The sequence below is a fragment of the Myotis lucifugus genome, unplaced genomic scaffold (assembly GCF_000147115.1).
Source record: "Myotis lucifugus unplaced genomic scaffold, Myoluc2.0 scaffold_127, whole genome shotgun sequence".
Lineage (NCBI taxonomy): Eukaryota > Metazoa > Chordata > Mammalia > Chiroptera > Vespertilionidae > Myotis > Myotis lucifugus.
This window is the reverse complement of record NW_005871175.1, coordinates 2,921,141-2,948,405: the sequence shown is the minus strand read 5'-3', so window position 1 is coordinate 2,948,405 and position 27,265 is coordinate 2,921,141. Positions and strand designations below refer to the sequence as shown.

The 27,265-nt window shown below is 44.2% G+C and overlaps 1 protein-coding gene across 4 annotated transcripts in view; it reads right to left on the bottom strand.

Annotated features, from left to right (window-relative positions):
• Window positions 1-26,724, bottom strand: part of LNX1 (ligand of numb-protein X 1) — a 114,214-nt gene extending 87,490 nt beyond the window's left edge. For 2 of the 4 annotated variants that reach the window (XM_006093974.3, XM_023758266.1), the window contains exons 1-2: window positions 26,572-26,724; window positions 9,570-10,055 (exon numbers count right to left, since the gene is read on the bottom strand). In XM_006093974.3, the coding sequence (XP_006094036.1) occupies window positions 9,570-9,961 (392 nt within the window). In that variant the 5' untranslated portion in view covers window positions 9,962-10,055; window positions 26,572-26,724. Of the gene's footprint in view, window positions 1-1,041; window positions 1,441-9,569; window positions 10,056-26,080; window positions 26,346-26,571 lie in introns of those variants that run through there. The other 2 variants (XM_023758265.1, XM_006093975.3) reach the window with 2 other exon arrangements.
• Between the last annotated feature and the right edge of the window lie 541 nt (window positions 26,725-27,265).

Sequence of the window (27,265 nt, the reverse complement as noted above, 5' to 3'; positions counted from 1 at the left end):
TCATGGGGACGGAGGCATCTCTATCTAAATATAATCAGCCATGCTTTTCTAGTCTGGGCTCTAGGAACCCTTGTCAGAGTCCCTCTGTTCATTTGCCCACTGACTCTAATTTACACAGAAGCCAACCCTTCCTATTTTTACCGGTCTGATTAGTAAGAAATACATTTTTGCAAATGCTCCAAACACGGAGGCACACCCGGCAGCACTTTTTATATGATTGCTAGAAGCTGTTCACATCCTTCTGCAACCCTCTTTCCAAGCTTATTAAGAGGAGGAGCCAGAAAAATATCATTGTAGAGGTTGGGGATATGAGTCACTTCCTCTTATAAAACAGACATGGGCCATAGAAGAATGTCTTCCTTCCTTAGAGACACATAGTGAAGTATTTAGAGGTGAAATGTTATGATGATTGCAAAGTACTCCAAACCACTTCAGTAAAGAATAAATAAATGAGGTAAAGGGGGCAACATGTTAATCATTAAATCTAGGTGATAGGAATACGGGTGCTCCCTACACAGTTCTTTCTGCTTTCCCATATGTTTAAAGATTACCCCAGATAAAAACAGAATGGATAAGTATTTTTTACATATAGGGCTACCTTTCCCCTGTGCTGACACTAAGTGTGGCTCGGGTATGGAGACCAACAGTCTCAGAAAGGGATGATATTGTTTCAATGAGAAATGCCCGAGAGAGGCTGCAGATCTGTGCGTGCAAGCTCTGCTCTTAGGTTCTATTTATGGAAGGAACAGAAGACACATCTATTGAGAAAAAGCGGAGTACAAAAGAGAGCAGCGTTGGCATAGAAGCAGGAAAGAAATGCCTCGTTGGGAAAGCACCGCATCAGAAAGACGTGTTTTTCTGTGAAGTCACGGACAGCCAAGCATTGCTTTCCCTGGCTGGCAGGGTGATTTGTCCGAGTGCATCCAGTGCATGTGGAATTTATTCCTCTAAACAAACATACCAGCCGGGAACTGACTCAGGTCCCATCCCCGACATCCCCGACACACCAACCCGGGCAGGCACAGTTACCGGGGGACTCACAGTTCTGAGTACAGGAAGTGCAGGTTGCCCACATTGTCAATGTAGTTGGCAGGGCTGAGCCAAGGCAGGACCAGCAACAGAAGCGCCTTCATTTTCCGAGCAGTGTGCTGCTTTCTTCCTGGCCACCTTCTCTGTCAGCTGCAGGGGCCCGGCCCAGCCCAGCCCCTTTACACAAACCTTGCCATGTCCTCACAATCAGTAGACCATAAGGAGTCTTAGAGCCCTTCAATCGAGCCCCGCTGATAAATAAATCACAGGCCTGTGAGAGGATTGCACCCTGTGATTCTCAGACAGGGAAATAGGAGAACGGAGGGTCCCACCATGGTTGGCGAGAGGGCTTAGGCTGAGAGTGAGCAGGCTGATGCCCGGGAAAGGGACCTGCCCCTCCTGCAGGATGCCGACTGGCTCTTGAGGAGCAGCTGGTACATTTACATCACTGGCCGGGAGCAGATGGGCTGGAAGCTGAACTGTGCTGGGAGAGGGCAGGAGCATGGCATATTCAGGCCCACGGCGCGAATGAGCAAACAACCAAGGCTGTCCTCCAGCTTGCAGAGGAAGACACTGAGGAGGGAGCAGCTTGGGAACAGAGGCTGGAGATCTGAGCTCACAGTGAGCCTGCAGATACTGAGACACAGAAGGACGATATGCCAACCGACTCGCCTCTAAGTGTATGTTTAGAACATGCATTGAAGGTATGTTACCGCCTACTGCCCTGACTACTCTGACAGACATGAGAAAAGGGGTGGCTTCCTTGCTAATTTTTGAAAATTATTCTCTTTGAGGAAAACAAAGAGCCTTGATAGATAAGAAGTTCTGTCCAAACAATGTTCAGGCTGCTGTTCTGTGAGGAAAATGGCCCCCCGTTCCTCCCTCTCTACTGAGTGACTGAAATAAGCTCTGGCACTAGCTGTAGGACCCAGGCACTTCAGTTAAGCCCCTGAGCCTCAGTCATCTCAGCTTTGAAATGGAACTAATAATGCCTCACTTGCTTGGTCCAGCTTGGGCCACATCATCTCTTCTAGCTTTCAGATCTGTGTTTCCAGACTATTCTATCAACTCGGCAGTAGGACATCTAAGCCGGCCTAAGCTCCGGAATGCCACAGAAGCCCCAGGAGTCCTCTCCTTCTCCATATTCAAGAAGATCAAAATCCATTTTGCCAACTCCAGGCCTGAATCTTAATAGAAATGGCTTAAAGAGATAATTTCATTAATAACAACCAAGCAATTACAGCAAACTACACTTGCTGGGAAGACCAGAGAAAAATCTACAGGATGAGACCAACTGCAATAAATCATGTAGGAAGTAGGAATTTGGCATCAGCGATTTGCATTTTCCTGAGGCGGGCCTAAAATAGATTAAATACAGTAGACTCTTAGAATGTGCAGATTTAATTTCTACAGTTTAAATCCAAGGTAAGCAGCCTTGATAAAGCATGACATGAATGAATGTTGTTGAGGCCCTAATTTGAATTCCATTTCCTTTAAATCTGGTATGCAAGAGTGAGTCAGAGCTGGTGAAAAGCAGCAAAAAGGAAGCATGGTTTGGTATTTAGATGCTGGAGCCAAACAGGCTTGAGTTTGGACCTGAACTCCACCACATACTAGCTGTGTGACACTGAGCATGTTGTTTAACCTCTCTGAACCTCCATTTCCTCCTCAGTGAAAGAAAAACAATAATAATAGGGCTTCCTCATAGTATTTTTATGAAGGTAGAATGAATAGTGCCTATGAAGAACAAAGGGCTCAATGAGTGTTAGCTATTGTTATAAATATTGTTAATAATAATTACTAATGATAGTGAATGAGCCTAGCTGGCAGCTCAGCACCTATTTCCAAAAGACTTTGTTATTCTCATCTGTCCTTTCTTTCCTCCTGTTCATGAGGAACATGACATGTTACAGTGTTTTCCTGACTGTGTCCTGAGACATGCTCTACTGTATAGCTCAGAACCCATAAGCAGCATTGTATATAAGAAAGTGTGTGGGTTTCAGAGTATACTGGATTGCATTTTTGATCAACTTGGACATGTCAGGTTGCCTCTCAAAGTCTCTGTGAAAAAAATAAGAATGCTTGATCTTTCACTCTTTGCATTTCAAGAGGATAAAATTCACTAATGGATATGAATGCAATATAAAAGTGAAGGTATTGGTTTTTGTTGTTCTTACATCACTGTTTCAAAAACTGCCATTTGCCTATCCAATATCTAATCTCCTCTTCTTCCTTTTAACAGATCCCAAGTTTTGTTCATGGTGATAATGCACTTAACCTCTCTCACAGATGTAATACAATATTGGCCAATGAGGTAAAAGCAGAAATTAATTATTAGGTGAAGCATCCAAGAATGCTCTTTAAGGAATGGAGTCTCAATCTGCACATTGTATTTTGCCCTTCATGTTTTATTCTTCCTACCTTGTTCTTCCTACTTGGAACTTGGATGTGATGCTGGAGTCTGAGCAGCCATATTGAGAGCATGAGGTGACAAACTCAAGAATGAAAGCTAATCTGAAAAGCAGCAGGATACTAGATTTCTGATGGCACCATGCCAACATCATAGACTTCCTACCCCCAGAATTTGTGTTAAGTCAGAAAAAGAAAACTTTTAATAGTTAAACCAATATAACTTGAATTTTCATTACCTGCCATCAGATGTAATCCTAACTTGCCATTAGATGTAATCCTAACTAATACAATCCCTTGGGAATAAAAATTCTACCTTTAAATGGTCACAAATTTCTCTGTGGTTTACTTGTCAGTAAATAGTTCTAACCCTAATCCTTGACTGTCTACATCCTATTTATCCTTTAAATGTCATCTCAGGTATCACCTACCACCTCCTATTTTTTGGTCTCTTTTATCTTCATTAAACAGGGAACTCCTTGAAGAAGGAGTTCTACTGATCATGTTCTTCATCATATCCTCACCATAGTACCTGGAATGCAGTAGATAATAAATATTTGTAGAACCAAAAAGAATTTGGCTCAAAGAGTCAATTTTTTGGACTAGCTTTCTTGATCAGAGACAAGTTAACAAAACAGGACTTCAAACTTATAAGAGCCATGGTAGGCATTAAGCACTATATAGATGGATAATAAATGACCAGGAAAAAAGAAAAAAAGGTAAGAAAGATTTCTGGGGATGAGTACCCAGGAGAATGTTATTTCTTTAAATAATTGCTTGGAGCACAGTCTGATGGAGATTCAATGCTTCTATCAAAGGTAATGCAGAAACATTGCCTCATTCCTTCCATGCCCAGGAAAGTCAAATTAGTGGCTCTCGGCTAGGTAAGGCCAGGAAAACGTTGGGTTCAGGGCAGGAAAGTTACATGAAGGATAAATGTCAGGGTTATAGGGAGATGTTGAGCCAGGCAGTAACGACCAACCAGACTTGTAACTTACCTACCTCCCCTAGGGTAACACTCCCCCAGACCTTCAGTCCAGCAGTAAAATCTTCCCTGCACTGTACACAGCTAGCTGAGCTTGTGTGGGACTGAACGCACTCCAGAAAAGGGCCTCTGATAGAAGTAAAGGTCAAGAGAGGTTCCAGGGTAGGCCTTTGGAGAAGAAACTTCCAGGACACTGGTTGCAAAGTCAATCAACAAAATAACACCAGAGAGCCTTCAGTTAGCTGTGCCAATTGTATCGGATTTTCATTCAGGGCTGATTTCAAAACAGTGAACAAAGATCTCTTTATTCATGCTAGTAAGTACTTAAGAAGAGGCAGCGTTATTATCTCCCATTTCTATTATCCCATATAATAAAAGCCTAATATGCAAATTGTCCCCTTGGGCAGTCATTTGACTTCGAGTTCGACCGGGAGACCGGGAGTTTGACCGCTTGCTATGATGTGCGCTGACCACCAGGGGGTGGCACAGAACACGGTGGGTGTTGGCGACACTGGCAGTGGGCGGCAGTGGAGGCGCTGCTGGCCCTGATGGGCCCCAATGAGAGCGGGACAGTGGTGCCAGGCCAAGGCGGGTGTGAGGGGGGCAGGGGGTGATCGCCGTACAGATGGGGACCTGTGGCAGTGGCAGCAGTGGGTGGGGCCGCCACCCGGCTCCCAGGCACTGAGGGAGCTGGGCAGGAGGCCCCAACCGATCGTCCTGCAGATGGGATGGTGGAGCAGGTGAAGGGGCAGCACCAGGCCATGGCGTGGTGCCAGGTAGGGCTGTGGGGCTGTGGGGCTGCGAGGCTGGAGGCGCATGCTGGGGCTGCGAGCCTGGGGACATGCGCTGGGGCCCAATATCCGCAGGCCACCCTGAGGGACCCCACGGACACACGAATTTGTGCACCAGGCCTCTAGTCTTCCATAAGAGAGAAATTAAGGGCACAGTGACTTGTCCTATGAAACAATTCAGTGTGGGTGTGCTTTCAACTTCTCTCTTTTACCTTTAAAATGTCATTTCCTCAGAGGCAGATATCATGGCTCATATAGACTTTTCTTTCTTCTTTCAGGGCCTGGCCTATTGTGGATCTTGATAAATATTACAGACGCAGATGATGATATTACAGAATAAAGATGTAGTCTTGAGCCTAAGATCACTCCCACTCAGAATCAAGGAAGTGAAAGCTTTGCCTCCTCCATGCACCCCCTGATGGTCTGGGCCAAGAGGGATGCATTGAACTGGCCCTCTGTGGCGCCCTGGCTATGTCTGCTGGCAATGCCCCTTGGTTAGGAAGGCTGCCATTTGACTTGACAAGCCCATCAGCCTCGTGGGAATTCTTTGCAGAAGACCCATGTGAGGGCGTCTGCAAGCATCGAAGAGGGCAGAAGCCAACAGAATTAGCCAGAGGATTTCAAACATTAGTTCACACGCCCAGATTCACTCCCATAGAAGAGCTCTCTAGTCTGAAGTCAGAAACAGTGGTCCAAGGAGTTGCTGGTCCAGCCAGTCATGCACACCCACAGTCCGTCCTAAATGTTTTCCTTAAGGGTTTATATTCAACTAAGGATCTGGAGTGCTTAGATAACAATGTTTAGAAATGACACAAATTCTGGGGAGGACAGGCAGCATTTGTTTACAGATGAGATGCCATCTGCCTGCATCCCTGACTCAAGTGGACTGCTATTATTAGCACGATCCTATGGACAGCCCATAAACCGAGACCTTGGCTGACGGGGAAAACATTTCTCTCTACCTGATGGTCCTTTCTAGAGAATGAAAACATTGCTGATGTGGTTATTTCTGCCAGATCTTGTAATTAAAGAGCCAATTCTCGTTTTACAGGTAGATACACCTAAGTATGGAGTTTCCCATGATGCTCAGGACTGAGCTCTCCTGGACACACTGGGAGGGAGTGTGTGGGCTCCTCTGAGTCGCAAAGTGGTTTTCAACCAGAATTAATGCTGAGCTCTCCATAGTAGGTAGATTCTGCCTGCAAAGTTTACATTCATATAGTGCCAGAGGCCAAAGAACATTTTTTAAACTCATTACATCTAAATCCTGAAACCAAGATGCAAAATTGATAAACAAAGCAATCTTCTAGTACAAACCTATGACAACACCCCCCTGCAGACAGCCACCAACCTGGAGGCCTCACACAGAAACGTAAGGAAACACTTGCCTCTCAGTTTCCCCAGTCCAAGGATAACTATTTAATCTTAATGTCCCTTCTCAGGGGAGGAAGAGGCGGTCTACTGGCTCAGGCCCAGGCCTAAGGCCCAAGAGGGCTCTGGACTCAGGTTCTGGATTAGCTCCAAATTCTTCATCCTTGCCAACAAAATGCCCAGGGGCTGGGAGGAGAGGAAGTGTATATTAAGCATTTGATGACTAACATGCACCATATTTTTGGAAATGTTGGTTTCAACCTACTTAGGAAGTTGAAGTGTGGAGAGGATCCAGAGCGCGTGCTGAGGCACCGCGCCTCCTCCCGTGGGAGTTTTCCTTCCAGAGAGCTGCTGACGGGCACCTGTGAAGGGCTCCAAGGCCACAGCTCATAGAGGTGATTTTAATTAGTTTTGCATTTTTCCCCCTCACTGTTGTTTTCCAATGTGCATGCCATTCTCAGCTGAGGTGTCATCAAGCCTTTATCCCAGGGTTCCTTGAGGTGTGTGGGCCACACAACCTGCATGGGCGGTGAATGAAATTCCCACTTGGGACAGCTAGGTGGGCTTGTGGCATCTCCCTCCTGGAAACCCCACCAGTCCTCAACATTCTCTTCCCAGCCCTTCCCCTGCCCCACTTCTGCTCTGGCCTTGCCCTTAGGTCCATGTGCCATCTTATCTCGATTTTTTTAAAAGGACATTCTGGGCCCCAAATCAGCTCTAGGTGAGGGGGTGCGGGGGACCTGCTGGGTTTTCTCTTTCTCTCCAGAGAGCACCTCCATGTATTTCCTTCTCTCTCTTTTTCCCCCTTTTCCTGAAAAACTCCTGCGGTGGGCAGAATAATGAGCAACTCAAGATGTCCACCTCCTAATCCTTAGAACCTGGAGGCCTCATATAGAAACGTAAGGAACACTTGCTTCTTAGTGAATCTGTTACCTTACAGGGCCAAAGGGATTTGCAGGGGTGGCCAAGGTAAGGCTCTTGAGATGAGGAGAGGATCCTGGATTATCCAGGTGGATGTAATGAGTGCCCTCATGAGAGGGAGGCAGGAGGGCCAGAGTCACAGAAGGAGATGCGATGAGAGAGAGAGAGAGAGAGAGAGAGAGAGAGAGAGAGAGAGAGATTGAGATTCTATGCTGCTGGCCCTGAATATAGAGAAAGGGGCCACAAGCCAAGGAAGGAAGATGGCTTCCAGAACCTGGAAAAGGCAGGTCAAGCAATTCTCCCCGTACAGCCAAAACAAACCATCCCTCTCAACACCTTGAGACCCAGGTTGGACCTAGAACCCTCAGAACTGTAAGATAACACATTTTTGTGCTTTAAAGCCATTAGGTTTGTGATCAATTGTTACAGCAATAAATGGAAACCCAAACACAAATGTATAAATTGCAACAACCCAGGAGCATAGGAATACCAGGGCCTTCTCAGCTCCAGTCTTGGCCCCGGTTCTGTACCAGCATCTGCAGCTCCTACCTCACCTCTGACCCCAGGCCTACTTCCCTCCAGACAATACCTCCCCTACCTGGGTAAAACTTTTAGCAAAGGTCACAGTTAGATTCCCTATCTCCTTCTCCTCCAGCCACACCTCCTTCCAGTCAATCAGAGAAGAGGAGCATCCTAGCTTAAATACCAACAATAACAGAGGGTCAGAGGCAACCCAGGCACCGGAGTTTGATGCATTTGGTTCTCCGTCGTGGGGAGAAAAACGAGTTCACTGACATAACTGGTTCCTGGTATGGAACCATGTGGGAAGCATTACACCCAGGCCATTGCTTTGGAGGCAAACTTCATGTTAGAGAATCGGCATGTCCCCAAAGACAAAGACAGATTCATGTCCTAAGGAATGTGACCTTTAGAAAAAGTATCTGCACCTGCCTCTGGTCATGACAGAAACCAAGATAAACACCGGCTTCCAAATTTCCTCTTACAAAAAAGTTGTGGCTTACTGTTTACACTTTGCTAAACACCTTAACTGTCCTAAGAGAGGACCTCATGTGGAACAAGACCCAGGGACGCCCTGAGGAATGCCCAGAACATGAGAATGCAGGTGGACAAAATCAGAGGTGGGCAGGTGGCGCAGGGGACAGAGCCCACCAGCAGGGCTGGCCACACCATCGGCCTGCTGCCAGTGTGTGCACCTTGGCTGAAAAGTTCATCGGACAATTGGCTTAAAGGACAAAAGTTCTCTAAATTTCTCATTTTCATCCTTAGTTGAAAATATCTTATATCTCTTCAAAGAACAGCTGAGCTTTGCCAATTCCCGTACAGAGGAAGTTCTAAATAATTGTGGGCCACGTTAGGAGACTCTTTTTTTTTCTTACATGAAAAGACAAGCAATGCCCACCTGGAAATCTTATTGGGGACCGTGAAGCTCAGAGAAAGCTGCTCCCAGACCTTTCTGGCATCTTTCGCATTTCAAAATGCACGCATATGAAAGTAGCCAGCCACAAGAAGGCACACCCCGAATGATCCCTCTTTTCTAGTTTCCTAGAATAGTCAAGTTCATAGAGACAGAAAGTCGAATCACGATACCAATTCTGGAGGGGAGGGAGAGGGGGTGTTTGTTGAACGGAAACAAGGTTTCAGCTCTGGAAGATGAAAAGTGTTCTGAGGATGGGTGACGGTGAGGGATGCTGCACAACAATGTGAACGCACTGAACTGTACACTTAAAAATCATTAAAATGATAACTTACATCTTATGTCTATTTTACCACCAAAAAAAAAAGAAAGAAAAGAAAAAGCCCTGTAAACACATACATAACACAACTCGACCATGTGCCATTTCCTTACACTGAACCCTGACCATAACACCTAACATGCTACTTATTTTGAATGAGTCCTCTCATTGGTTGCAAAAAAGAAGACAAACAAAGCTTCGCACAGAGCGACCAGGGCCTGGGAGACAGCCCCGCCCTCAGGAACAGGTGAGTCCCAGCTGCCCCTGGAGGGCAGGGCTGCTCAGGATCTGCCAAGGAAGAGGCCCTACCTGGTTTGGAAGTGATGCTCCAGATCACAGCGCTGCAGTACCTCGGCGCAGTGCTCGGCGAACGGGCAGGTCACCGTGAGCTTGTTGAGGAGCTTGTGGACCAGGATGCTGGACTTCTTGCAGTGCTGGAGGACCAGGGGCTGGCGGTCCAGGGGGCAGAAGTCCTTACTCACCAGGAAGTTGGTGAGGCAGACAGTGCAGTAGGTGTGTCCACAGGGAGTGTCCAGAGGGTCCAGCAAGGCTTGCAGGCAGATGTGGCATATGAGGTCGTCGTCCACATCTTCCGTGTAGGTGTAGAAGTGGTTTTCCTCGGGGGAGTGGGCTTGGCCACACACCACACACAGGGGCTCAGGGCTGGGATCCGGGTCATCAGCAGGGTCTGATTGGCTCATGGTTGACTGGGGGGACAGGATGACAGGAAACCAATCCAGCAAAACGCTATTTCCTCGGGAGCCAATCAAGATCTTCTAGGAGCCACCCACAAACCTAAATGAGAACAAGAGGACATCTTTGTTTTCACAGAAAATGGAAGAGGAAGACTCTGTGTTACAGACATGAGACAATGCTGCCTGTAGACAGGGACCCGGTCTCTGATGCAGAAGGCCAGCGTTGAGTGACAGGACCGTGGGGAAACCACTTTGCCTCATTATGCCTCAGTTTAACCATCTTTCCAGAGGGAATAATGTTTACCTATAAACTTCTCATGGTGGTGTGGTAAAAATCATTTGGGTACTATCTGAGAAATGCCTAGAAGAGGCATTACTGCATGGTATGTAGAAAGTGCTCAATAAATATTTGTTAGTATTCTTGTATGTATTGCTATCGAATTCATTTTGTCTACAGTCTAGCTCAATTGGCCTAGAAACTGAAATCTATCACTCCTATAAGGGATCTTTGGGCTTTGTTCTAATAGTACTCTTTTATTCAATTTTATATATATATATGTGTGTGTGTGTGTGTGTGTGTGTGTGTGTGTGTATACACACACACACACATTTCAAACCAATAGAATACTATCATGTTATGTATTTTTCTTTGGTCTAGGAATCCAAAATAATGGAGTTATCAATGTACCTATTAAAATCTATGAAGTCTCTAGGAAAATCAGTCAACAAATATTTATTTTTATTTATTGATTTTAGAGATTGAGAGAGGAAGGGGGGGGAGAGAGAGAGAGAGAGAGAGAGAGAGAGAGAGAGAGAGAGAGAAGCATTGATTTGTTGTTCCACTTATTTATGCATTCATGGGTTGATTCTTGTATGTGCCCTGACAGGGGATGGAACCTACAACCGTGGCATATCAGGACGATGCTCTAACCAAGGGAACTACCCAGCCAGGGCAATAAATAATATTTCTGGCACCAGCTCTGATCTAGGGAGTGAGTTGGGTATAGAGACCTTACAGAGATCTTTAAAGGCTATGCCCCTGCTCTCATGGAGTCTCCAGTCCAGGGGAGTGGACATGAGCACAACTTGTTAGCAGCCCAGGTAAGCAGTGCAAACAGAGGTATGCGCCAGAGAATCTGGGTCAGCTCTCAAGATGATTAGGAATCCCAAACCCACACTGTCCCCCAACTCAACTTTGTTCTTTTCTGAAAGTAAATGAAAAGACTTAAAGCGTTTCACAAGAACAGCAAGACACACGAATAACCCAACAGGAAATTAGCCACATTTGGAAATAGCATGCAGTCATAAATTGTGTTATATCTTTTTTCTTATCCAAATAAAGTCCAAGGCTGTTTGTACAAACATCGCCTTATCTCAAAAAGAAAATACACTGACTTCAAACTTCCATTGGGTCAGCTTCATGTTTATGTTTCTGTGCTGTGCTAATATGCCAGGAAGAACACTCTAGTCAGGAGGTTGAAGTAAAATACCCCAGAATGTGAAAACATTTAGGAACCATAGCATTTTCTTTAGCATCAGAAGGGACTACAGAAGGCTAAGGTAGAAGGTACAGGAGAAAATGAAGTTGTTTCTACTCAAATTTTACGGAAATCTACCCAACTGCAATTTGTCATCAAGGCTGCTAGGAGGTTCTAGAACCACACAGGGAAAAACTTAAATGGCATGAGAAACAGTTGAAAGATAAACATAAAAATGGAAACGGGCCACCCAAAAGATTATCCTCTACCACAGAAAAAATAAGGTTCACACATTTTGACTAAAGCTCTAGAGTCTGACATGCTTGCTCTAGATCTTTTAAACGTTTCTCTGTAAGAATTTGGTCAAATACTCTCTCACATGTTTTGGCCCATCTATTCTCTTTCATGGGCTGTACCAGAAAACGAGAGGAATGTCGCTCTGGTTGTACCACTGAAAAGACAACCTCATATTCCAGGCCATCCCCTCTTTGGTGAGATGGTGGAGCAGGCCGGGTTTTTGGGTTCACACTATGCTCTGGGAGGTGTCAGATGCATCAGCATCTTCCAGTGAAGGAAGGACAGAGATGGAGCTGTGGCCGCCTCACCCCGCCCAGTCTCAGCTCCACTTTGTTGCTTTGACTCATCAGCTTCCTTACAATATTCTGGTTGAAGAACACTGGCTTCAAAACAAACAAACAAACAAACATACAGCCACCAGACTAGGTACTAAAAGTCCCTTCCAGAAGTAGAGTTCTGTGATTCTGTGCCGACAAATTGGAGGTGTTTTATTTTGTTTTAAGTGATTAGCTCTTTGGGAAAATCCTTTTTTTCTTTGCTTTCTAGCAGTTGTTTGAGCATTGACCATGTGCCAGGCACGGTGCTAGGGGCCTTACATCATGCTATGCAATCCTCACAAATCCCCAGGGTCTTCTGTTTGCTTTTCATTTAATAGATAAGGAAACTGAAGTGTAAAGTGTGAGTAACTTGCTAGCCACACAGAAAGAGAAACAAAACCCAGAAGGGACGGCTGACTTCAGTTTCTGCATCAATTCTGCTGCTTGTCTCCCAGCATCTTTCCTGATTATGACTAGTCAGAATCCCAATAACATAACTAACCAAATACAAGAGCCATGGGAAATGAGAAGTTTTAACATCTCATTATGTCCCATGGCAAGTAGGTTTATCCAAGCTCTCTGAATCAAAAGTTTACTTGACTTTATTGAGGGCTAGAATGCCAGAGATAGAATTAATGGTGTGGGGCAAGAAAAAAATGGAAGGTTTTAGATCCAACTCCAACCTACCTTCCTACCTTCCTTCCTTCCTTCCTTCCTTCCTTCCTTCCTTCCTTCCTTCCTTCCTTCCTTCCTCTCCTTCCCTCCCTCCCTCCCTCCTTCTTCCCCGTTTCCCTCTTTCTCTCCCTCTCCCTCTCCCTCTGAGAGCAATTTGAATTCCCTGTCACTTAAACATGTGCATAAACCAGATTCTTCATATAATATTAATGTAAACACTGCTGTATATATTTTCTAACTTTGCTTTAGACTAAATAAAGCCTATAAGAATAAACACAGATTATGAGAGAACTGACTGAACAAGCAGTTTTGGCTCTAAACAAAGAACTAGTGAGACTTTTAAAAATATGATTAAGAACATTTACCTGACATTTCTTATTTCCGGTTTACGTGTTATAAACATGTATGATTGATCATGCTTTTAGACATAGATGTGCCTCACTGCTGGACTGAGAAGAAATGATCAAAAATCATTAAGGCTTAAACAGTAAACTATTTTCTTCCCCCAAAATGAATGAGTGGACCTGTCAGCTTTGGGCTCCTTTATGTGTCAACCGTCAGCACTTCTGGCCCTGGCAGAAGGAGAGAAAGCTGTGATATGGCCCTTTTTTTTTTTTTTTTTTTAACAGTTGGAGAAAGAGCACAGAAGTGGATTCCCTCCTTGGGTGTGCATATGGGGTTTGGAGAGGTACAACCCTACTGTGGCTTAGGAACCATTTTTTTCTCCTCCACCTCTGATTTGGGGTAGACTAGAAGCCTGAGGTTTTTAGAGATGTGTGGCTCAGTGGTTAAACCAGGAGGTCAGGGTTCGATTCCTGATCAGGGCACATGCCTGGGTTGCAGGCTCTATCCCCAGTAGGGGGCATGCAGGAGGCAGCTGATCAGTGATTCTCTGTCATCATTGATGTTTCTATCTTTCTCTCCCTCTCTCTTCCTCTTTGAAATAAATAAAAATATATTTTTAAACATCAGTTGGAAAAATAAAATAGCCTTTGGAGTACAGCCTGTTTGGAGGTAGAAACACTTTTTCATCAGATGAGTTCCCAGAACAATGGAGTCCCTGTGTGCTATGGTTCCCCTAACTCTCCTTTAAATGCACCCTAGCATTACAGACACTGGCTATCTGATGAAGCCACCAGAGTAAACCATATACCCACTAGGAAGGCTATGGAGAAACTTACCATTTGGCATGCTGCACTGACAATTCCACATTTCCTCCCACTAACAGGATAAGACTTAACTCTACAGCATCCTTTCAATAGCAGCATGAGTCATGGTTTCCCAACAATACTGATGGGATATCATTTTATGAAAAAGAATCCATCCTAAACAACCCAAGTACCCATCAATAGACAAGTGGATAAAAAAGCTTTGGTATGTATATACAAAGGAATATTACTTTGGAAATAAAAAAGAATGAAGTCTTACCCTTTGTGACAGTATGGATGGACCTAGTATGTATGATGCTAAGTGAAATAAGTCAGACAGAGAAAGACAAATACCATATTATTTTACTTACATATGGAATCTAAAGAACAAAATAAATGAATAAACCAATAAGAAACAGACTCATAAACACAGAAAACAGACTGATGGTCTGAGGGGAGGGGGTGGGGGGACTGGCCGAAAGAGATGAAGGGACTGACAAGTAAGGCTGATCGTTATCATAGAGTCCTGGGGATGGAAAGTGCAGCATCGGGAATGTAGTCAACAATATTATGGTAACTGTGTGTGGTGCCAGGAGGGTACTGACACTATCTGGAGGGTCAGTTTGTAAAGTATGTGATTGTCTAACCACTATGCTCTGTACCTGAAAGCAATACAAAATAATATTAAAAGTAAACTGTGATTGAAATACTTAAAAAAGGGGAAAAAAAGAATCCATCCTTATAGTCAAAGGGCAGCATGTTCTGCATTGCTACTTTAACCTCGATGAAACCTTGCAGCCATTGACCTACAGGTTGAACGGCAGCCTTGAGAGATGGTCCTTAAATGCAACAGGCCTTTATTACTTTATAAAACAGAACATTCTGCCTTTGGAAAGCATTAACTATTAGAGAGGGCGAGTCCATACATTGAGCAAAAAATTTGTCTCCCTAGAACTCACCCACCTCTCCATAGCTGCCAGCATTATCCTAGGAGCCATTCAGAATGTGCATCGCTCATTAAGCCCCCTAATTATCTGAGGACAGACCCCACATTCTCCCCCAGGTTCAGCAGCCTTAGGTTCACCTGGCATTCCTTCAGGTTTCAGGCCTCTAGAAGCCCGTCCACTCTCCTCTGCAACCTCCCTGATCTATCAGTGTCCCTCCTACAATGTGTGGGGAGAATGAACCCCAAAACTCCAGGACAGAGTAAAGTGGGACTAACCACTCCAGAGCCTAAGACTGTATCTGTTTTCTTGGGGGAGGTGGCAGACTGAGCAGGAGACCCTGCCCTGAGGGAAAGCTATTAACAATTCTTGGCTGCAGAGAGGATAGGAAAATCAAGGTTAAGGAAGTAGAAAATTAGGGCTCTTACAAGCAAAACCAAGGGCTATGAACACCATTCAGAAAATGCAAAGATATTTAGCGGCCTCGGGTAGATTTATGTAAACAGAAGAAAATCCTCATTGGCCGAACAGTTCCATGTTAGAATCCCTAGTGACCAACCTGATCCCCAGAACAAATGGTATTTGGGGAATCTGGGGCTTTCCATTTGTTTGTAAGCATTCCTTTATTTTGATAAATCGTGTTGTCCTCAAATTTACCAGCACAATAAATAACACAAGAGAAATGGAAACCATTTAAACAAATGGCAAGTCAGAGATACTTCCTCCTACCCAGAGCACAAACACTGATTAATGTTCACTGAAATTCACAAATACATGAAAACGTTAAACTAGTGGCAGGCCAAGGGCAGCTGATGAAGGGGCCGTGGAATGAACTGGAAGCCCTGCAGCTCCAGATGCTCCTTTTCCCTCCTTTCCCCTTTCCTCCCTAGCCTGCCCCCCCTCCCCCGCCCCCAAGAAGATGCACAAGTGCCTGAGAAGGAAAGTGTTCAAGGGGACTATTCACCTTGGACTTCTCCCCTCATCCAGGGGAGGGGCATCTACCCAAAAGCCATGGTTTGGACCATTCCTACTTGGCCTACGACAAACATGTGCACAAAAATCCACTGAAGACATTTCTAAATAACAGATACATTTTTCCCACTAGGGCTGTGCTGATTCATGTTGTGGCCTGAGGCAAAAGGAAAAGTGTCTCTCCTGATACATAGGTTTTTGAGTATTTTTTCATGGTATCATTAAGGGAGTGGAAAAAATTTGGGAAAGGTGAAATGTAAATATATTTAAAAAATCACAAGATCATTTTAAGTTTAAATATTTTATTTACACCAAAAGCAGAATTTTAAGAAATAGTTTCACTTTCCTGACTTTAAAGGAAGTCATCTCAACTATATTTTCAAAAACTACCTCTTTTCTTATCTTATTTTGAATTGAGGACATTGGCATACTTGACAATTTCTCCTGACTGATAATCTTAAATAATTTTAAAATAACTTTAGCTTACTGATCCTGTCTTTATTTCAATACATTTTGATCTTTTGTTCATCATGGATTTTTTGCACTAATTTTGATTTAAAAAAAAATATTTTATTGATTTTTCACAGAGAGGAAGGGAGAGGGATAGAGCGTTAGAAACATCGATGAGAGAGAAACATCGATCAGCTGCCTCCTGCACACTCCCTACTGGGTATGTGCCCGCAACCAAGGTACATGCCCTTGGCCGGAATCGAACCTGGGACCCTTGAGTCCGCAGGCTGACGCCAAACCAGTTAGGGCACTAATTTTGATTTTTTAAAATAATCATTAAAATATTACTTATTGTGATTACTGAGATTTTTGGTGCCGTTCAGTTTTGCGCAGGAAGGTGAGTTCCTCATTGGCCTCACCTTGATCATGACCCTGCTGCTATTATTTTTGGAACCCAAGTAGAGAGAGTGGGGTTGTCAAGACTGTGGTTTGAATGCGACTCTGCTACCAACAACCTCTCTGGGCCTCAATATTTCCCTCAAACCTAACCTGGTTCCCAGCCACACCATGCAAAACCGGAGAGATACAACCTTGTCACAGGTGTGCCACTAAATTTTAACCAAGGTCTTGTTTGATTGTTGCTCCAGTTGGTTATTATATTTATTGGAGATGCCAGGTAAGCAGTTTGCTCAAGGATTCATGAGGCAAGAGGAAGAAAGAAAGAACTTGCCTCAAATGAGAAGTGTAATCTAGAGCCAGGTCCCCTCAAAGTTCACAAATGATTGGATCCTGGAAGACCTCTGTTTTGTGAGTATATAAAGAAGTCCAGTCAAGTGATGGGAAAGTTCTCTCTGGAAGGACACTGTGGACTGTGACATTTTAGCAGCGGTGTAGGTCTCTACCCTGCAGTATTTGTGTTTGCTTCACAACTTTTGCTGGCTTATTTTATGCTGTTCGAAATCTTTTACTCCCTTCAACCAAAACTAATGTTTTACAGCGTGTCTCAAACACAGAGAGTCTAAGAACCCCTGTACCAGATGATCTCCGAGGGAACTGTTTGCTGCAAGAAACTGAACTTGATGTTTTTTGTTGTCGATGATGATGCTTTAAAACGTGAATGAAGCCATGAAACGTGAATGAAGCCATGTGGGGTGGAATAGCTGCAGTTTGGTTTCAAGCTGGTCACCGGGGCCACCCCTCAGGCAGAAGCACCATCCTGAAAACCAGAAGCACACCAAGGAGGAACAGAGTGGACCAGTTCCACTGCCTCGGTGGCCTTGCCTCTCTTTCTAAAGTAAGTACCCAGCAGGCATGGCTGTCTATCCACTGCCCTGGCCCTGGCTGGAACGCCTAGGTTGTATTATGGGGAGGAAAGTAATTGCCAAAATTAGGGCAAACTCTACCTTCTATTAAACAAAATAAATTACATTTCAGATTATGGATAAACGTGTCAATATCAACTTGGTACAATCAATTTTTAAAATAAGTATCAGTTGTGAGCTAATGTACATAAGAGGCTGGACAAATGGACTGTTCCTTAGCTTAGAGACACATCTGTAATAGGAAGGACTTAGGGGCTTTAGTGATCTGAATAAAAACAGTCATACAGCCCTAACAGGTTTGGCTCAGTGGATAGAGCGTCGGCCTGTGGACTGAAAGGTCCCAGGTTCGATTCCAGTCAAGGGCATGTACCTTGGTTGCGGGCACATCCCAGTAGGAGGTGTGCAGGAGGCAGCTGATCGATGTTTCTCTCATCGATGTTTCTAACTCTCTGTCCCTCTCCCTTCCTCTCTGTGAAAAATCAATAAAATATTTAAAAAAAAAAAACAACCAAAAAAACAGTCATACATGGGATAAACAATGTTCTTGAACCAAGAGCCTGAGTAGGAAGCAGGGGTTCGGTGGGTAGGGTGACATGGGGGTGGTGCCATATACGTTGCAGAGGAAAAGGAGGGGGAGCAGAGGGATGGCAGGTGCTTATGGGCTGTTACAAAGGTCAAGGTTAGCTCTACTCCTAATTAAGATCTAAATCTATGGTCTCCAAGAGGGAGTAGGCAATTCATTCATGCAATCTGTGAATGACACTGGCCTGCATAGCATTGCCAACACTAGAAAGGACGAAAAAAGCATATAAACAGCCTTTAAAGAGGTCAAAATGTGGCCAGGAAATTAGAGGAGAACTGAACTAAAAGAAGACAAGGTAATACATCTGAAGTCAATAACTGAAAGCATAGATATTCAGAAAGTGGGGAAAAACAAGGGAAGTAGTTAAGTGAGAAGAGTCCCAAGTAGCTGGTCAATTAGATGCAAGTTGAAGGAGCCAGGGCAGGTCTTCACTAGCTGGTTAGAGAGGAGCTTTGCCTTTCCTACAGGTTTTATTGACTTTCCCCTGGGGCGTGATGGCACACCTTTCATACTTGGGTTTGCTTGTAAGAGCTCTGTCCCAGAAAAGATGTCCTCCCATTTCCTGGTCTATCAACATGGTAAAATAGAGCTGGCCCTCTATCGACAACTGAAATGAAGTACTTTGCATTGACCTAGCACACAGTTGTCATAGGAACCTGGGAAGGCTGACGTCAGAGAAGCAGGGCATTCTTTCACCCAAAGCTAAAAGAACGATCTCAGGAAGTGCTTATGGTGTTTGTTTGTTTTTAAACAGATAATCTTTTATGGAGAGAAGAACAAGATGAAGGAAGAGATTTGCACTGTCAACATTTTTCGTCTGTGTTTCAATTCTACAGGTATTCATTGATCACCTATTACATGCCGGCATTGGTCTTAAATTCTGTGATGAATTCAATTCATCTTCAATGAATTTAAGTCTAATTAGGAAAATAGAGCATACATATAGAAAAAAAACACGTTAAAATATTGCAAGAGAATACAAAGTAAGTATGGAATGAGTATGGTCTTCTAAAATAACAGCCAAAGACAAGGTTGGAGGGAAAGGGACGAGAAAGCAGTAGAGTATGGCCCAGAACAGTCAAGGAAAGTTCATGGACTAGATGGTCCTCTGAAAAGATCAAGAAAGATAAATGGGATTTGGACATGTGGGAAGAAATCCAGGTTTGGGGAAAGAACCTGAGCAAATTTCTCAATCAAGGAAGAGGAACACACAGTGGTGTTTGTTGTTCCCACATGATAGTCTATAATTGAAATTTTAAAATGATTTATTTAGAAGTCACAAGAGTTTCAATTGGGTAAGGACCTTAGATTCTCACCAAGTGCAGGAATCCTCCTTGCGGCATCCCTGAGGGACGACCTAGCAGCTTCTGCTTGAAACACCTCCAGTGATGGGGAGCTCATCAGTTTGCCAACAGCTATGACCTTTGGCCCTTGTCCTGCCTTTCAGTGTAACAAAGATCACATTTGCTTTCTCAAAACACGACAGCCTCCCCTCCCCCAAATTAAAGACACCATTGGTGGTGGTTTCTCTCGTTTTTTCTTTTTGTCTCTGGTTGTTCCAGTTGCCTGTCTTCCTGGGTATTCCAGGTGGTAGTAAATGGTCCTTTTAAAACAGGGCACCTGGAAGTGAACACTTATCTAGTTGTGGATTAATGGGCTCAAGATTCTGTGGAATAATCACTAATCACGTTCTTAACCACGACTGTGTATTAGAGCAACCTAAGGTGGCCTTTACTGATTTGCTTTTGTAGATACCTCATACTGTTGACTACAATACTCAGTAGGTCGTTAGAACATAAAGCACTACTGTGCCTTGAACATAGAAATAAATAATGGTAGTGGCAAAGGCTGCCTATATTTTTTATTTTCTTTATTGATTAAGGTATTACATATGTGTCCTTATCCCCACATTGCCCCTTCCAGCTCCCTGCTCATGCCCTCACCCCCCTGGTGTCTGTGTCCACTGGTTATGCTTATATGCATGCATACAAGTCCTTTGGTTGATCTCTCCCCCTTCCCCCCACCCTCCCCTGCCTTCCCTTTGAGGTTTGATCGATGCTTCTTTGTCTCTGTTTTTGTTCATCAGTTTATGTTCATTATATGCCACAAATGAGTGAGATCATGTGATATTTATCTTTTTCCAACTGACTTATTTCACTTAGCATAATGCTCTCCAGGTCCATTCATGCTGTTGCAAATGGTAGAAGTTCCTTCCTTTTTACAGCAAGGGCTGCTTATATTTTCTCCAATATTTCAGGGTCCAAGTAAACAAGGAATCTCTCTATAAGTAGTGGGAGGGGCCTGTGCGTATGCATGTCAGTCTAGGTATGTAGGATGTAGAATGACGGCCCCTCTCCCCAAAGTTATATCCATGTCCTAAACCCCAAAACCTGTGAATGTGACCTCATTAGAAAAATAGTCTTTGAAAAGGTAATTAAGGATCTTGAGATGAGATCATCCTGGATTATCTGTTTTACCCTAAATCCAATGACCAGTGTCTTTCTAAGAGACAGAAGAAAAGACACAGGCGAGAGAAGGTGATGTGAATGCAGGTTGGAGTTATACAGCCACAGCGAGGGAGCACCTGGAGGCACCAGAAGCTGGAAGAGGCGAGGAAGGATTCTCTTCTGGAGCCTTCGGAGGAAGCAAGGCCCTGCCAACACCTTGATTTCTGGCCTCCAGGGCTGTGTGAGGATAAATTTGTGTTGTTTTAAGCCACCGAGCTCATGGTAATTTGTTGTAGCATCCCTAGGAAAATAATACAGGGGCTATGTATTTCCAGGGGAATACCCTGGAAGTGGGGTGAACATTCCCAGTGGGGCACCCCAGCACTTCTCCACACGGCTCAGGAATCCAGAAGGATGTTGGGGGTGGCAGCTACTTAGGCTGCTACATACTTAGGGATAGCAGTTTTGGCCTAGTATAAAATGTAGTCATTTCTTTTTAATCAATTACTAAGTTAGAATACAGGTATCTTCAAGGATAACTGTTAAGCCACATTTGCAAGGGCCCCAAGCGGAAAAGAGGCCACAGGTAGAATGGCTGAGGGGGTGTGTGTTGTTGAAGACATATTACAAGCATAACAATAGTACTTAATGAGGACTATGAAAACACTGGGTGACTCATGCATTATGGAGTGTGCAGGAGCCTAAACATGCAGCGTTCTATTCAAAAAAGGCCATGTGACTGACCCAGCATCATCAGCAAGTTATGCAAATCATCTCCACAGATAGCAATGGCATTTTTGGACGGCACCATCATGCATGTGCTGTTGCCATGCACGGTGCCAAGAGGCCATTAAAGAGAATTCCTGGAGAGCTTCCACTCTGCTGTTGGTGGACTCTTTGGTGTCCCTGTGACAAATGCATCAAACACAAGAAGCAAATAAGAGTCACTGGGAAATAATGATGGAATTTAAGTCCATGCATTCCAAGTCACAAATGAGCGATATACGAAAAATGGCCCTGCTTAATTGGGACAGAATTCCTGCCACTGGTAGAAGAGTACTAGGCAGTCTACCGTGTCAAGACAGGTGACTCCCTAGAGCAGGGGGTGTGGGTTTTCTAGAAAAGCTGAGGATGAAGGGCAGGGGTGAAGAGAACTGGAATAAAGAGACTCTAATAAAAACGGCAAATTTCTTGTCAACCCTCTACTTGAAGCTGGAGTCTATTCTCCCCCCTTCTTTTTAGAATATAATGTAAAATAAAATAATAATCATTACTATTTAATAAGCAGTTCACTAGGAACCAGATACCGTGCTAGGTGTTTTACATGTATTTTCTCATTTAATTTGTAAAATGATCCTATGAGATCAGTGATAGAATCTTTATTTACAGATGAGTGTATGTGCTGCTAAAGAAACACAAATCCATTCATTCATTCACTCATTCAGCAAACAGATACCAGGTGTTAAATATACCAAAAACACTCATCTTCAGTGACAGGGAACACAGTTCCTCAAAGGCAACCTACGGATTTGGGGACAACTCTAATTCTTAGAAAATCCTTCCTTATTGTTGATCTGAACTGTGTCTCTGGGTAACTGAACAATAAGTCACTGGTTCAAAACGAGATACGAGGAAATGGTGAATGTAAGAGGTTTACAGGAGGCAGCCAACATTTGCTGTTTCTGATTTCAGTTCAGTGAAGTGTTTGTTCTTAGAAATTCGCATGGTTTCCAAGTTAACTCTTACTCTTTGGGGATAGTAAATAGTTAAATCCCATTGGCCTAGAAGAGTGATGTAGCCTTCCTACCAAATAGTTTTCAGAAGCCCTCAATACTTTGGACACACTGTCAGAGGACAATAAACTTGCCACCCACATGAGAGTGAGACTGTGATGAGGGCACATAAATATCAGGAATAGTTGTAACCACCAGAAGTGTGTGATACTATGGCAGTGAGGAGCCTCCCTCATAGTCCTCTCTTGGCCGAATCTTAGAGAATGGCCCTGTAAGTGGTCAGGATCTTTGCAGACCCGATTTTCTCTACTCTAGGAGAGGAATTCAAATCTAAAAAGGGGCCAGGAAGCCAGGAATCACTACTTCAGAAGAATCCACCGTTTGTTTATATCGCAGAGTCCTCCTGCCCACAGTCTGCACAGACCAGGCATGGCACTGGCAGCTCCCCTGCCCTGGAACTCCAACATAAACAAGATAATCTTTATTAACAGGTTTTCCTTCTGGGCCTTTGGGGGCCTTTCAGGAAATCTGTTTTGCTCAGAATCTTTGGCCCTCAATGTACTACTGTTTCTATCATTATTATATCCAGACTAAGCATGACCTAAGATGCCTAACTCTGACCAATAGAACAAATGTTTTCTATAGTAATATATAATAATAGTTAAGATGTATTGAGCACTTACTATATACTTGGCATTTACATAAAATCGTTTCAATTATTCCTCACAACAGCACTGGGTTTGGTAACTATTCCATTTTCCAGATGGTGAGCCTGAGACAAAGAGATACTAAGAAACTCATTTAGCTTAGTAATTTACATGGCAGAACCAGCCTCGAATCCAGATTTGTCTGACTCTATCTACTACGCTTTCCTTTCAATAAATTTATACTAGTAATAGCTATCAGTATGCCAGGTCCTCCAAAACTTCACATATTTCAGCTCATTTCATCTTCACAGTAACTGTTTTATAGCTGGCGTAAAGAGGGGTCAATAACCTATCCCAGGTCACATAGCTAGTATGTGATAGAGCTGGGTTTTGAACCCAGGCAGACTGATGCCAGAAACCAGACCACTATTCTAAAGCAGTGGCACTATTCCACCTAGAAAGGAATAAATAAGATTATTATGCCCTAGTGAGGCATTACCCACCCCTCAGCTGTCAGTCTGAACTACCCTTCTCCTCCCTAGGTGTGCAGCCATGTAGCTTCTGTGAGAGGACAGTGGTGGTTTGTGAAGTACACCATTTCAGCATCCCTCTTTTAGGAAAAGGTAGACAAGGAAACTGATGGGCAGGGAGGTGGAGGTTCTTCTCCAGGGTCTCCTAAGCAAGCTAGTAGCAGGCTCAGGGTTATAAAACCCTGTCATCAATCAACTAGGCTGTTCCCTTGCTCTTGAATGATGAAAGCTTGCCTTATCTTTTCAGGTTAGGGTGAGACTTACAGAAGGTCCCAGGGACCTGGGAACACACCTGTTTTTATGCAATGACTCAAGGTCATCGAAAGGCAGAGGATATTCCATGAGGGGGATAATCCTGTCCAAAGAATTCACAAATTCCCCTTTCACAGGACAGTGCAGGCTCCAAACCAGCTGCCTCCTCTCCCAGTGACTCGGCAGGCAGCTCACCCAGACTGCAGCAACGGGTGTTTGCCTACAAGTCTGGAGGAGAGTAAGCACCCACCCCATCTGCCCTGGAAATAGCACAGCTGAAAGCAGAAAGGGCAGCCTGCAAGTCCCATTACAGCCAACACAGGAGGATACATCCCCCCAAGACCTGTGGGGGATCACATTTTATAGGACCACGTCGTGGGATGAGAGCCCTGAGCTGGGGAAGGTGGGGGGACAGCAGTGGCCTGCGAGGCTGGCAGAGACCAATCTGCCTGGCTGTTTAATGACACAGTTTAAGCATTCTCCTGCCTGCTTTCTTTCTCTGATCTGTTAACATCGACATTAATTACTTACAATTAATAACCATAACCCTGTTTTTCTTTTTCTGATCTGTTAACATTGATGTTAATTACTTACAATTAATAACCATAACAAGAATGATCAGGGTTCCTAATAATTGTAAACACAAGAGATCTTTTATCTCCATAAGGTCAGACAATCCCCTTCGAACAACCCCGGAAGGCGCCTTCAAGGAGGAGGGGCCTGCCTTCATCTGGCCCCCACCTAGCACAGACCTTGCCTCTCAGCGCTCCATTATGTCTTTTGATTAGAGCATGTATTCCATTTACATTTGAGATCATTATTTATAGGTATTTATTGTCATTTTTATTCTTTATGCCTATGTTCCTCTCTCTATTTCTTCTTCTTACAGCAGTCCCTTTAACATTACTTGCAATGTTGGTTTGGTGGCAATAAACTCATTTACTTCTGACGACTACATTATCATCATAGGGATTATTATCCCCGTTTTACTGAAGAAGAAACTGGAGGTCAGAGAAGTTAAGTAACTTGCTCAAGGATATGAACAGAAGAGACGGTACATTTTTTCAGTCAGGCCCTATTGCCACTTGAACCAAGGGATGGAGTTACTACAGGCAGGGAACCACGGTGGCTCTTCCCACCCCTCTGGGCAATACGTATGTGCCAATTCTCCAAAAGATCTACTGCATTCTAAGTAACCTGACCCTGACTAGCCCTAGTCTCTGTCATTGTTTCCTTTTTTTTCCTGGGGAACTGGTAGTCATAGTTCTGTTCCTTTAGTAGCTGTAGAAACTGACATGTAGTGATGAAATGATTTCTTCAATCATAAATTAATTACTGTGCATAGAACCGAGAACCATGGTAATCTTGTGGGAGGGGTTTGTGACTTTAAAGACATGTTTTATCCAGAAGATTCGGGACCCAAGAGATTTTTCTTCTCCCCTCTACTGTCAAAACTCTGGAGCAAGTGAGAACACCAGCGAGGGACAAGCAGAGGCCACCACCCAACATACTGGCTCAGGGGAAAAGAATAGACACAAAGGTGGGAAAGAACAATACACGCCTCCAAGGAGCAAGAGGGAAATTGGCAACCAGCACAGGATGGATTCTCAGTGTCGAGAAGCAACTGAGACAAAAAACAACAAAACAAAACAAACTTCTCATCTTGTTTCAATTTATACTTTTGAAGAACTGACATGCACTTTGAGTTCCTGGGTGATTGAAGAGGAGCATAATTCCTCACTGGTTATTCTTTTGCAAACATATTTGCTAACTGAAATCTCAGAAAAACAGCCAATGAATGAAATGCCTCCCTAGCAGGTGGACTTCTCTCCCAAGTTCCCAGCTCATGCCCGGAGGGAACTGTGTTGGGAGATGGTTGCTTTCCTGCTCTAACCACTGTCGAGTGTGGCCAGTGGACTGTCAAGAACAGAAGTAGTAACGGCTGCGTGCTCAGGACTAGGAAAACCAAAATGGATCCTAGAGGTAAAATTACTTGTAAAAATGTCAGGTCCCCGCAGAACAATCTCCCCAGTATATTTGCTACTAAAAGAGAGAAAGAGAAAAAGTGGACGAGAGCCAGAAAATTAAAGGGCAGACCTGAAGTTACATTCTTGTAAGCAAAGAGGAAATAGTCTTTACTTTAACCGAAGTGAAGGGTCAACGGGCAGCCAGTCCAGAGGTGAATGTAAACAATTCCAACCAGAGAGCAAAGTGGTTTTAAAAAGGGTGTTTAGCAAAGAACAAAGAAAACAGTAGACTTTTCAAAAGAGAAGTACTGTAGAGGGAGGGAAACTGGAGTAGAGGGCGTCTGAGTGGGGAACAGAATTTACCTGTTTGAGAAAAAATTTCAGCGAGGCGGGGAGCAATTAAGGACGTTGAGCAGCTTTCGGTTGAAATTGCCTCTGGTGTGATGAATGCAGAAGGTACGGCAAAATAAAGCAAATACAGCCATTCTGAATTCAGCTGGCGCTGGCCTCCCCACCCCCACTAGACCGGCTGAATTGGTCTGTACCTTTGAGTTAAGTTTCAAAAGTCTCTATTCCAGTCCAGGGTTAAAAAAAAAAAAATCAGATCAACTTCCCAGACAAGCAGAGGCTGGATTAATGATTAAGAGAAGCAAAAGGGATTAAATATCTGGCCTGGGAGGACCTGCCTGTGCAACCCAAATGGCAAAGGCATCCCTCTGCGCTTCTCTCTCAAAAGGGCTTCTCCCTCTGGGACAAACACCGGGGCTTGTAGTTTTCATTCCAATTCCTCATTCAGATCCCTTGGGGCCAGGGGTCTAAATGCTGAGAGAGGAAAATGGAGGGTTTCAGCTCACCTTTGTAAGTGTCTGCCCGGCCTCTCAAAGCAGCAGCCCCGCAGCTCTCATGCCGCGCAGGTGAATCCAGCAGCTCCCCGGGCAGCCCAGCCCGAGCTGTGACCGGCCTGAGTCTCGGCGTACAGGTGCCTAGAGGAAGGAGGAGGGCATTGGTCGGTGGAGAGCAGGAAATGTGTGACATCACAGGGAGCCTCGACAGATAAAACATTGCTGGGACCTTAGCTATTGAAACAGTCAGTAGGTCCCGCCCACCTGTCATTTACCTGAATACCTGCAAGCAGGTAGGTGGCGTCTCTGCCTGGACAAATGAATCAGTTAGAGCAATTTGCTGCATGGAATGTACTTTCTTTCCTGAGCACAGCACGTGACCAGCCCTGTGGACAGATCTGAATTTATACACCTGGTTGCTTCCCTGGCCCCTTCCTACCATTCCCTCCCCCATAGCTGCCTACAGAAGAGTTAAAAGGGAAGTTTAAACACCAAAATGAGGCGGTAATTTAGCGGGCGTTAAAAAGGAAGAGCGTGAAGATGGAGTGCTTGGGAAATAGCTGAGATTCACCCCCAAATGCCCTTTTGAATGGCATTCATTTGAACCCCAAGTGCTTCTCTGTTTCAACATAGTAACAAATTGGAGGTGACATTTCAAATTCATTAAAAAACAACGCCTAAACAGGGTACTAGTCAGCAGTTTCAA